General features: G+C 47.7%; 1 protein-coding gene across 1 annotated transcript in view; it reads left to right on the top strand.

The window, feature by feature from the left end:
- Nucleotides 1–12,854, top strand: part of Duox1 (dual oxidase 1) — a 34,153-nt gene that overhangs the window by 7,569 nt on the left and 13,730 nt on the right. Inside the window, exons 11-20 of the mRNA XM_090318438.1 lie at nt 1,426–1,516; nt 2,400–2,502; nt 2,744–2,916; nt 4,580–4,755; nt 4,902–5,020; nt 5,479–5,616; nt 6,297–6,410; nt 7,086–7,285; nt 8,281–8,466; nt 11,976–12,201. Coding sequence (XP_090174564.1) covers nt 1,426–1,516; nt 2,400–2,502; nt 2,744–2,916; nt 4,580–4,755; nt 4,902–5,020; nt 5,479–5,616; nt 6,297–6,410; nt 7,086–7,285; nt 8,281–8,466; nt 11,976–12,201 — 1,526 coding nt within the window. The remainder of the gene's footprint in view (nt 1–1,425; nt 1,517–2,399; nt 2,503–2,743; nt 2,917–4,579; nt 4,756–4,901; nt 5,021–5,478; nt 5,617–6,296; nt 6,411–7,085; nt 7,286–8,280; nt 8,467–11,975; nt 12,202–12,854) is intronic.

The following is a 12,854-nucleotide window of genomic DNA, read 5'->3' as shown; positions in this document are numbered from 1 at the left end:
CATGAGATGGTGTTGATTTAGAAAATAAAAATAAGCCGGGCCTGGTGGCTCACGCCTGCAATCCTAGCTACTCAGGAGGCTGAGATCTGAGCATCAAGGTTCAAAGCCAACCCGGGCACAAAAGGACCTGAGACTCTTATCTACAGTTCACCTGTAGAAGTGGCACTGTGGCTCCAGGGGTAGGGCAGTGGCCTTGAGCAGAAGAGCTCAGGGACAGCAGTGCCCAGGCCCAGAGTTCAAGCGCTGGGACTGACCAAAAATAAGAATGAAAATAAAAAATCCGCCCTCAGGAGGCTTTAGGGTACAGTTATCAGTTGGAATCATGCCTCTTCCTCCAAGGAAAATAAGTTTTAAGGAACCTGTACCTTGGCAATAAGGTTTTATGGGGAAGGAGGTTGGTGAAGGCATCTTGCACGTTTTGGGCAGGTGCTCTTCTGCTTAAGCCATACCTTCAGCCTTTGTTGGCAACTTTTATGTCCTTTTCTTCTGTGGCTGCAGTAGATATTACACACACACACACACACACACACACACACACACACACACACACACACACACCAATTAAAGGCGAATTAACTGAGGCCCGGAGAAGCCAGGAAGCCTACCAATTGTGAGTCTTGGGGCTCATTGCTATGCTGGGGCATTTTTAACAAGAAGCACCACTGAGGGGCTTGTAAGCTTTTGGAAGAAGTTTCAGAAATATGCACAGAAAAAGCTGAAAGTGGTGCTGTGGCTCCAGTAGTAGAGCTCTAGCTTTGAGTATGCCCAAAAACAGTGCTCAGAGTGGTGGCGGCTCATGCCTGTAATCCTAGCTACTCAGGAGGCTGAGATCTGAGAATCAAGGTTCAAAGCCAGCCCAGGCACAAAAGGACCTGAAACTCTTATCTCCAATTAACCTGTAGAAAATGGGAAATGGGGCTTGGCTCAAGGGTAGGATGGTAGCAAAGCTCCCCTCTATACATTCATCTGACCTCATAGTAAAATATTTTAAAATTGCCTCTGTTATAGATTTTTTAAGGGTCATTAATCCCCTACAATGTAACAACTATTTACTTAGTATTTACTTTGTATGAAGGAACGTAAGAATCTAGAGATGATTTAAAGTGCATACACAGATATGTGCAGACTATATGCAAATACTATGGCATTTTACATAAATGACTTGAATATAATCAATCCCAGTAGATACTAAGAGACCACTGCGTACATGTGCACTCATATGTGTATCTATATGGGGACCTCCCACCTGGAAGGAGAGACAGGCAGAGTACTCTGTGGCTGTATTTTAAGATGTTTTGACTGAAAAGAGGCAAATTATCTAGGCCAGGTAGTATGACTACATACCACCCAAAGGAGACCATAGCTGATACCTGACATTACAGACTTGTGGCCTCAGTCACTATTCCCCTGCTCATTGCATTTTAGGAATGCCAGCTGTCACTTCCAAAGGATTGTTGATCAGAATACCAGTTTCTCCAGAGCTCTCCGGGTCTGCAACAGCTACTGGAGTAGAGAGGTCAGTGTTGGATACACATGGGCGGGCGCGTGCACGTGCGTGTGTGTGTGTGTGTGTGTGTGTGTGTGTGTGTGTGTGTGTGAAGAACATCAATCATTCATTTCAAGCGAAATGAAGCCTTTTGTGTGAGCGCATACAGAGGGCCCAGGGGGAAGGAGGACGGTGGTCGTGGAGCTAAAGTGGAGAGGACCCAGCATCCTCCTACCCTGTTTCATGTTGTGTGCAGTTTTATTTTGGTGCTGGGATGGAACCAAGGCTGTGGTCATTCTTGGCAATGGCTCTATCACTGAGCCACACCGCTACCCCAAGTTGTTGTTGCTTTTTTGGTTTGGTTTGGTTTTTTGCCAGTCCTTGAACTCAGGACCTGAGCCTTTTTTGCTCAAGGTCAGTATTCTACTGCTTTAGCTTCAGTGCCATTTCTGCCTTTTTCTGTTTGTGTGGTACAAAGGAATCAAACCTAGGTGTTCTTGCATGCTAAGCACTCATTCGACCCATAAGCTACATTCCCAGCCCTATTTGTTTTTTTTTTTTTTTAAACAAAGGGGAGGTCAGTGAGGTCAGAGAAGTCCTAGAAATTGCCCTAGATTATGCAGCTGATGGATATCAGTACCAGGTTGAAGAAGACCAAGGTACTGTATAGTGCCTTTGCCAACCATATTGTCAAGTCTCCTAAGATAAAAATACAGTTTTAAGGTTCTTTGCACTCTCAGAAGCCTGGGCTTTGAAAGGGAACATCACTCAACATGAGTGGGGAAATTCACCTGCAGGGATCAAGCAAGAGCACTAGGCCAGCCAAAGGATATGGAGGATATGGAGGAGGTGGCCGCCTGCCCAACTCTGGCCTCATTAACCGCATCCTTCTCCTTCCTCCTACTCACCAAAGCACCCAAGCCTACGAAGGGCTGAGGATGTGGACTCACTGTTGTTGGGCATGGCCTCCCAGATCGCAGAGAAAGAGGACCATGTGTTGGTGGAGGATGTACGAGGTGAGCCTCAGGCTGTCTCTGCAGGCTGTGGGACCTCAGGCTTCTGGGAGGAAGTCCCTGGAGAGCCAGGGACGCCACCCCGGGTTGAGGGCCTGCATCACTTTCCTTGCTGAGAGAGCTTCTAACCCACTCACTGTGGCTGCCTCCTGATGTCTCAGTGCCTCTGGAATGGTTAGTCTCATGAGCTAGGGGCTACCTTGGAATCCCTCGGTCCCTTTAATCCTCTGATCTTTGATTCCAGATTTCTGGCCTGGGCCACTGAAGTTTTCCAGAACAGACCACTTTGCCAGCTGTCTGCAGAGAGGCCGGGATCTGGGCCTACCCTCTTACACCAAGGCCAGGGCAGCTCTGGGCCTGCCTCCCATTACCCAATGGCAGGACATCAACTCTGCACTCGCCAAGAGTGACAGCACTGTAAGGAGGGGTTGGAGTGGGAGGGACTAAGCATATACCATTCTTAGACATGGCAGAGAGGCGATGAGACACAAGTACCAGAGACCAGCACCTGATGGGAAGAGCAGGGCTCACTCCAAGTCATTTTTCCCAATCTCTCACACTGGAATTGGGATTACCAGACCAATCAGATTTAGCCTTTATTTTTTTTACTTAGTAATAAGATATGCTTTTATGTACAAATATTCCAGCTACCTTTTGGAAGTCAGCTGGTACACTCTGACCTTATCACCTGACCAAGTGGTGTTACCTGCTATCCAGCAGACCAGCTTTGGTTGCCTTAACAACTTGGTGCCTAGTGGTACTGTGTTCACCTAGCTTGCACAAAGCCCAGCACCAGGTAGAAGTGGCGCTGTGGCTCAAGTGGCCAGAGCACTAGCCTTGAGCAAAAACAGTGTCCAAGGGGCCGGGAGTTTGGCCTAGTGGTACATGCTTGCATAAAGATCCAGGTTTTATTCCTCAGTACCATATACACAGAAAAAGCTGGAAGTGGTGCTGTGGCTCAAGTGGTAGAGCTCTAGCCTTGAGAAAGTCCAAGGACAGTGCCCAGGCCCTGAGTTCAAGCCCTAGGACTGGCAAAAAAAAATTTTTTAAATGTGCAAGGACAGTGCACAGGCCCTGAGTTCAAGCCTCAGGAATGGCATTAAAAAATACTGGTTCTGGGCATAGTAGTATACGCCTGTAGTTCTAGCAGGAGTCCAGCTGAATTAAGATAGAAAGGCCTGGCTGCCAGTGGCTCACACCATAATTCTAGCTACTCAGAAGGCTGAGATCTGATGATCGCTGTTGCTGTTCAAAGCCAGCCCGTGCAGCCCATGTAGGAAAGTCTCAGGGACCTGTTTATTTTTTTTTTCCCAAAGCTCGTGCTTGGCCACTTGAGCCACAACACCACTTCTGGCCTTTTCTGTGGATGTGGTACCAAGGAATCAAACCCAGGGCTTTGTGTATGCTAGGCAAGCACTCTACCACTAAGCCACACAATCACACAATCAGCCCCAGGTTCCTGAGACTCTTACCTCCAATTAACCAGAAAACCATAGGTGGCATTGAGGCTCAAAGTGGTAGAACACTAGCCCTATGTGAAAAAAAAAATGCAGGAACAATGCCCAAGCCCTGAGTTCAAGCCCCAGGACCAATTAAAAAAGAAAAAAGAAAAGTAAAAAAAAAGATGAATTTGAAGCCAGTTAGGACTACATGATAAGCCCTTGTTTCAAAGTGATAAAGGTAGAGTTAGGAATATTAGAGCTCGAGATAGAAGAGAGGAAAATATGTGATGAAACGTTATTGAGGACTGTCTCTACAAAACAAAGCATCGTCAAGAATTTGATTTTCTTAAAACATGTCTTAAGTCTTGAAGAATAGAAGCCACTTGGTTTCACTGAAATGGTAGAGCACTTACCTAGCAAACTCAAGGGCCTAAATCCCCTCTACAGTTGGATCTGGGGGAAAGATTCCCATGAGTTAAAGCACTCAGCAGTGCCGGGGGCATAAGAAGCATTCTGGGAGGCATCCAGTGTTGTGGCTTCCACTTTGCTATCTCTGGAGCTAATTCCTAGGAACCTCCTCTTTGCTCCAGGCTGCGTTCTGGCTCTTTTCACTCTTTCCTACCTCTACTTGGCTGCAGGTGCTGAAGGCTACAGCGGCTCTGTACAACCAGGATCTGTCTAGGCTGGAGCTGCTTCCAGGTGGGCTCCTGGAGAGCCATGGAGACCCTGGGCCCCTGTTTAGCACCATCGTCCTTGACCAGTTCGTGCGGTTAAGAGATGGTGATCGCTATTGGTTTGAGAACACCAGGAATGGGTAAGACTGTCTGACCTTGGAGAGCCCCCTAGAGGCTTTAGATTCCAGCCTGCCTCCTCCCCAGTTTTGTTTTTGTTTTGGTTTTCTTCTTGGGTTCCCCGGCCCTAGAGGCCTGCATCTCTCTTCCCTACTTGTCTGGCTCTTAGGCTGTTTTCTGAGGAAGAGATTGCAGAGATCAGAAAGACTTCTCTAAGGGACGTTCTGCTGGCTGTCACCAATGTGGAACCCACCGCTCTGCAGTCGAATGTCTTTTTCTGGCTGGCAGGTGAGTGACAGCTGGATGGTCGAAGGGTGTGTGCCTGGAACCTTTTGTCCCTCTTCACTCGTGAGTGTGGCATAATGTGACTGGTTAGCCAGATTGTGAACTACAGGTCTGCCTGCCCTTGGGAACTTTGGTTCTGGGGACCAGGGCTAATAGCTACATCTGTGTAGTTTCCCTACTGCACACCCCCAGGAGGCAATGTGCCTGAGTGAGTGCAGAATTGGCCTTTCAGAGACAGATGAAAAGCCTCATATTCATCTGGGATGGGGCTGGGGCAATAGGAGGGCCAAAGACAGTGATGCAGGAAGTGTGTGTGTGTGTGTGTGTGTGTATGAGAGAGAGAGAGAGAGAGAGAGAGAGAGAGAGAGAGAGAGAGAGAGAGAGAGAGAGAGATAACCTCAGTGATCCCGTGCCAGAGCCTTTACCCAGCCTTTACTCAGGACTTTCTTCTGCCTCCCCAGGAGACCCCTGTCCACAGCCCAAACAACTCAGCACCAAGGGCCTGCCAGCCTGTGTCCCCTTCATCATCCGTGACTATTTTGAGGGCAGTGGATTTGGCTTTGGGCTCACTATTGGAGTCCTGTGCTGCTTCCCGCTAGGTAAAAATGAAGGGTGGGCAGGGTGGGACGAGGTGGCAGCTAGGAGTTGAGTTGGGGTGGTTCCATCTATGACAATAAACTGTACAGATGGCTTTCCCTCTAGCAGGTGAAGTGAACAGGGGAAGGGGTCACACAGGAGATGTCTGACGGCAGATAAGTGAGCTCCCAGGAGCCTCCCTGATCTCCTAGGATCCCCTAGGATCCAAGCTGGAATCCAGCTTGGTCAGAAGCCTGAGAGAGATCAAACCAGTAGCTATCAGTAGGAATGTGAACCTAGGGGATGGTCTGAGGCCTACACTCACTCAAGAACCAGAGCTGGGTCAGATCTAGTACTGGGGGCAGCACCTAGGACTTGGTCTTTTGGCAAGGCCGTATCTGGGTAGACCAGATTGACCTATGACTCAAAGACTTCAGACTTTGTCACTGGCTGGAAAGGGGTCTGAGTAGTAGAAGCAAGGATGGTTGGAAGAATCCCTTAAATTCTACACAAAGCTTTTCGTGGGATGCAAAATACCTAGCTCTGTGGTCACAGAAGCTCACCTTTTGAAGGAGTTGTGTAAGACTCAGGAGGTGAGGAAAGCAGGGGGCTTTAGCCCAGGAAAGGATTTGGGAAGGGAATCACTTCCATCTCACCTTCCTGAGTATCTTATTGTTTCCTCCCACCCCCACCTCACCTTCAGTGAGTCTGCTCAGCGCCTGGATTGTTGCCCGCCTCCGGATGAGGAATTTCAAGAGGCTCCAGGGCCAGGACCGTCAGAGCATCATGTCTGAGAAGCTTGTGGGGGGTGTAGAAGGTAACCAGGGTGGTGAGAGGAAAGGCAAGGCTCAGGGCTGCAGTCTCTGCTTCCATCCTAAGAACCTGAGGAAAAGCCATCTCTTTTCTAGAGCTGTAGACAAGGCCAGAGCAGGTGATAGAAGTTGGACTTAAAGTCTTCCAATGTCTGCAGCTCCTCCCGAATCAAGGGAGCATGATAGATTTACAGAAGCATCTCCCAGGGTTATTATGACTCACAAGTCCCTGAAGACGTCTGCTTTGTGGCATCTCGCCCTGGAACTGCAGGCAACAGAGGAGTAATTATAAAGGTCTGGAATCAGACTAGGGTTGGACTTTCAGTTCCACCACTGTGGGTTGGCTGTTGGACCTTTAACAGATTTTGTTGTTGTTTTTAATCTCTCCAAAAATATATATACACACACACATATATGTACATATATACATATATATGTATATTAGCTTCCACGCCCATTGGTTTATGGTTAAAAAAAATAGCTCATGTGGAGCACATAGTAAACACTCTGAAAATGGTAGCCATTGGTTTCTGCTCCACAAGGGAACCACTTGAGGACTGTTGGGGAGGGGATGGCCCTAAGTACCCAGGAACCCCTGGAGTCCAGTCCTGAGTCAGCCCTGTTTCTCCCAGTGTGCCTCTAGAGACCCCATCTGGCCTAATCCATCTTTCTCTCCCCAGCTTTGGAATGGCAGGGCCGCAAGGAGCCCTGCCGGCCTGTGCTTGTACACCTACAGCCCGGGCAGATCCGTGTGGTAGATGGCAGGCTCACAGTGCTTCGTACCATCCAGCTGCGGCCCCCTCAACAAGTCAACCTCATCCTGTCCAGCAATCGTGGACGCCGCGCCCTGCTCCTCAAGATCCCCAAGGAGTATGACCTGGTAATGGTCAAATTGGCCCCTGGCTGCTTCTTCATAGCAAGCAGTTAGGTAGAAGCGAAGGAACACTGGGCCAGGAGGCAGGGTTTCTGGCATCTAGTCCTCACTGTTAGTGCCTGATAGAGAGATAAACTTGAACATGTTTGTCTTGTTCTGGGCCTACAGGATGACATGATATTTGTTTATTCCTGCAGCCACTGACAGCTTTGCCCTTTTCTAAGGATGCTCTCGTGGTTCCTACCTTGGGGTCCTTGGAAGAAGCTGGGTCCTGTTCCGTACCCTGTAATTACACGATCTAGTGATTTTTAGGAATTTGGGATGGGAGCTAAATTAGAGGCCAGTATGGACTGCCTGCCTAGTTCATCTTTTGGTTTCCCCTTTCTTTTGTTTTTTTTTTTTTTTTTTTTTTTGTTATAGAATTGGGGGAAGAATAGCTTTGTGAAAGTGCCTTTGAATCCAGGTGTTGATGGCTCATGCCTATAATCCTAGCTACTCAGGAGACTGAGATTTGAGGGCCATGGTTCCAAGCCAACAGGGTCAGGAAAGTTTGTGAGACTCTTTTTTTTTTTTTTTTTTTTGCCAGTTCTGGGCTTGAGCTCAGGGCCTGAGCACTGTCCTTGGACTTTCTCAAGGCTAGAGCTCTACCACTTGAGCCTCAGCACCACTTCTGGCTTTTTTTCTATGTATGTGGTACCCAGGAATCGAACCCAGGTCTTCGTGCATGCTAGGCAAGCACTCTACCACTAGGCCAAACTCCCGGCCCCAGTTTGTGAGACTCTTGCCTCCAGTTAACTCTTCTTCACTTCCACATTCCCCTTCCCCCCCCCCCAAAAAAAAAGCCAAAAGTGGAGATGTGGCTTGAGTGGGAAAGTATTAGCCTTGAGCCAAAAAGCACAGGCCCTGCAAGGGTACAGCAGTGGGCCCTCTGGTACTAATCTAAAGAAAGTGCCTCCCCTTCAGAGGACAAATAGTTGTTCTTATGCCTGCTACTTCTGAAGGTGCTGCTGTTTAACCTGGAGGAAGAGCGTCAGGCCCTGGTGGAAAACCTCCGTGGGGCTCTGAAGGAGAATGGGCTGAGCTCCCAGGAGTGGGAACTGCGGGAGCAGGAGCTGATGAGGGTGGCTGTGACTCGGGAGCAGCGGAGCCACCTCCTGGAGACCTTTTTCAGGCACCTTTTCTCCCAGGTGTGTAACATGGAGTCAGATCTGTCCCTCTGAGTATACCTGAGGTCACATCCTTACCTATGGTGGCATCCTTCCCCACGTGAGACCATGGGGTGAATTCTGAGAAAGACAGAAGTTGTGTGTGTGTTTGTGTGTGTGTGGGGGGGGTTATGGGTCTTGAACTCGGCCTGGACACTGTCCCTGAGCTCTTCAGCCCAAGGGTACCACCCTCCCTTGAGCCAAGCCCCACCTCCCATTTTCTTGAGGTTAATTGGAGATAAGAGTCTCAGGTCCTGGGCTGGGAGTTTGGCCTAGTGGTTAAAGTGCTTGCCTAGCATGCACAAAGACCCGGGTTCCTTGGTACCACATACATAGAAAAAAGCCGGAAGTGGTGCTGAGGCTCAAGTGGTAGAGCTCTAGCCTTGAAAAAGTCCAAGGACAGTGCTCAGGCCCTGAGCTCAAGCCCAGGACTGGCAAAAAAAAAAAAAAAAAAAAAAAGAGTCTCAGGTCCTTTTGTGCCCCGGCTGGAAGATAAAAGTTCTGAGTTCCCAGCTGATCATCAATTCTGCCACCTCTTTGGACAAGTCACATGACTTTGTGTTATAGAATCCCTAGAACAGAGGGGAGTCCCAACAGTATAAGGTCTGACCATTTGTCCAGAAACTAGGTAGAAATGTAATGATAGAAAAGGCAGGAAAGGAATTTAATTAATAGAGCCACTTGGAGAAGAGCTGAAACAGCCCTGCCTTCGGGGGGTACTGATGACAGCTTTCAGATTACCTACAAAAGCCAAGCAGTGTGGGGTCCTGAGAGCCATAGTTCATCTCTCCTGTGGGGGAATGAAGCTGCCAGAGGTCTTCTCAAGTATTAATGTTCACCTTGTAGACTTCTTCTTTATTTTATTTTATTTTATTGGAGGGGGTCATGGGGCTTGAACTCTGGGCCTGGGCACTGTCCCTGAGCTCTTCAGCTTAAGGCTACCATCCTACCCCTTGAGTCATGGCCCCACTTCCTTTTTTTTTAGTAATTAATTGGAGATAAGAGTCTCTCCATCTTTAGTGCCCCAGCTGGCTTTGAACCTTGATCCTCAGATCTCAGCCTCCTGGGTAGCTATCACCTTGTAGACTTTTGACAGCTCATAGGGAAATGTGGGGAAACAAGATGGGAAGAAAAATTTACATCCATTTCCAGTAGAAAGAGAAAGGCTAGCAGCTGGAGTAGAGGGGAGAGACAAGGACATAGGGCTGGGCTTGAGGTTGTGGTGCCTGTGATCACACATTCTAGAGGCTGAGGCCAAAGAATCTCAAGTTCAAAATCAACTTGAGTTGCAAATGGAAATCCTGTTTCAAAAAACAAAGAGCTGGAAATGTAGTTCTACAGTAAAGTGTTTGTCTAACATGTCTAAGGTCCCGGCTTCCATCCCTAACATTGAGAGGAAAGGAACTAAGCACAGTATATTTCCCCCAGTAAAGAGACTTATTATTCCACCAGAAAGATGAGCTAGGCCTAGTAAGGACATCATAAGACCTGTGAAAGTGACTCAGGTTAAAAGTCAGAAAAGACAGCCTTCATTCAGGCTGGTGTAAGGTCATCATGATTAAGTGGAGGTGAGATGTGACAAAGTCTCAAAGCCAGAAAAGTTCTGACTTAGGAGAAAACAGGATCACAGATCACTGGCTCATGCCTATATATTCCTAGCTACTCAGGAGGCTGAGCTCTTAGTCTGGGCAGACAAATCTGAAAGACTCTTATCTCCAATTAGCCAGCAAAATCTGAAACTGGAGGAGTGGCTGAAGTGGTAGAGCACTAACTAGCCTTGAGCAAAAAAACTAATGCTCAAGTAGGACTCCAAGAATTGAAGCCTCAGTACCGGGCACACAAAGAGGAGGAGGAGGAGAAAAAAGAGGAAGAAGAGGAGGGGGAGGAGGAAGAAGAGGAGGAGGAGGAGGAAGAAAAGAAGAAAAAGAAGAAGAAGAAGAAGAAGAAGGAGAAGGAGAAGGAGAAGAAGAAGAAGAAAGGAGGAGGAGGAGGAGAGGATTGACTAGAGAGGTCTATGAGAAACTGTTATACTATTATTCAATGTATATATCTGTGCCAGATTTAACCTTTCTACAAGTTGAATATCAATAATGCACAAGAACAGAGGGGCTCTTCACTGGGAGAATTCCTTGCCAGGGCCCAGGCAGAACCTGGAAACCTCCACTCACCTCACAATACATCAAGGCCAGGGGTAGCTCCTGTGCTGGGGTGGTAGGTATGCTGGGAGTGGTTGTTAATCCCAGATAGCTGTCTGGGTGCTTTCCTCTTTCAAAACATTGCCCACACAATTCTTGTTGATTGTCACAATAACCCTGTGAGATGAGCAGGCCAGGTGAGGAAATGAAACTCAGACAACTGAAGAGAATTGCCTGAAGTTGTGCAGCAAGCAGGTAGCAGAGTTGAGACATGAACCCAAGTCTCTTACTTCCACCCCCAGGCTCTTTCCATTAAAGCCCCTTGTTCAAAGCTGTAAGATTGGCCTCTTGAACCACAACCAGGCTTAGACTAAATATCTGAGTTGACAGGCAGGAAAGACAGGTACCTTGGCTTGTGGCCTGTCTATTCTCTTGACTGGGGCAGCTCCTGGGTGAGACACAAATGACCAGTAATGAGAATTGCCTCCTCCTCTCTTGGGAAGTTCTGGGGCTTGAACTCGGGGCCAGGGCACTATCCCTGAGCTTCTTTTGCTAAAGGCTAGCACTCTACCACTTGAACCATAGCTCCACTTTCAGCTTTTTCTGGTTATATGGTACTAAGGAATCGAACCCAGGGCTTCATGTATGTTAGGCCTATACTTTACAAGCCACCTTCCCAGCCCTAAGGATTACCTTTTCTCAAACCCTTTTCTTACCTGAATTTCTTTTAGATGTAAGTAGGACAGACCAACTTCAAGAGTCAGGTGACTCTGAGGATCCAAATCATCTCATGGATTCCAATGAAAAGGCTGTCACCAAGCAAGATGGCGCCTCTGTTAGGCTACCTCTGTTTTATTTTTGCGCCGGTCCTGGGGCTTGAACTCATGGCCTGAGCTCTGTTCTTGGGCTTCCTGTATCCTTGTGCTGTACCATTGAGCCACAGCACCACTTCTGGCTTTTTCTATGTATGTGGTACCCAGGAATTGAACCCTTGTCTTCATGCTTGCTAGGCAAGCACTCTACCACCAGGCCAAACTCCTGGCCCTGTTTTCTCTGATTTTGCTTTTTCCTGGATTGCTGAGCACCTGAAGGAGAAAAATGGTCTCTATCTGGTGGATTTGACAAAAATACATCTAGAGCCTCTACATCCAATTCTAGAATCCCCTGCCCAGATCAAGTTTGTATCCCTGACAGCTAAGGCGAAGGGGCCAAGACTTAGTAGTACAAATTTGGTCCCGGGGACTGCCCAAAGCACTGCGTCTCTGGAAGTGGTGGGCAGACCTCTCAGAAGGTGGCTTTCAAATCAAGGCAGCTTTGTCTCTTTTTCTCCCTCTTTCTGGGGCTGCCCAAGTACAGGTATTGGACATCAACCAGGCAGATGCTGGGACCCTGCCACTGGACTCCTCCCAGAAGGTTCGGGAAGCTCTGACCTGTGAGCTGAGCAGGGCTGAGTTTGCAGAGTCCCTGGGTCTCAAGCCCCAGGACATGTTTGTGGAGTCCATGTTCTCTTTGGCTGACAAAGATGGCAATGGTTACTTGTCCTTCCGGGAGTTCCTGGACATTCTGGTGGTCTTCATGAAAGGTGAGGGAGGAGAAAAAGCTATTTAGAGGGCAGAGCTTGGATGAGGAATGGGGACAGAGGTGTGATTGAGCTGTTGGAGATTGGAACATGGCAGACTGCCGAAACTGTCAAGGTGGGAGTTCAGAAGGAGAGCTGTGGAGAAGGAGTCAGAAGTAGAGCTGTGGCTCAAGTGGTAGCAAAAGTGGAGAAAAAAAAAATGCTCAGGGATTATTAAGTGAAGTAAGCCAGACTCAAAGGAACAGAGGCTCAATGGTTTCCCTCATTTGTCATAATCAGTAGAAACCTTGAACTCTCCTAGCAGATATTTACATAAGGCCATATAGGATGACACTAAATGAAAGGACCTCCAGGATATAGAAACAAAAACCATATAATGAGTGATTGTTGTCCTTAATGTACTATGTTATCTCTCATCTCTTTTGCTGTCCCTTGGTTATCTCATATTGTTACAGTATTTTACCTTGTTATCTGATATATATTATATATATACATATATATATATATGTTTATTTGGTTATTTGAATAGGATAGGAAAGGGGGGAAAACAAGATGAGGGATGGGGATCGGGGGAGGGAAATGGGGACCAAGACATGAGAAAGGGTATCAATGTTTGTGAAGTAATGCACCCTCTATCTAGTGAATATAATGTAACC

Source organism: Megascapheus bottae, chromosome 25 (genome assembly GCF_031878675.1).
Source record: "Megascapheus bottae isolate mThoBot1 chromosome 25, mThoBot2.hap1, whole genome shotgun sequence".
NCBI lineage: Eukaryota > Metazoa > Chordata > Mammalia > Rodentia > Geomyidae > Megascapheus > Megascapheus bottae.
This window is presented reverse-complemented; position numbering and strand designations above follow the sequence as displayed.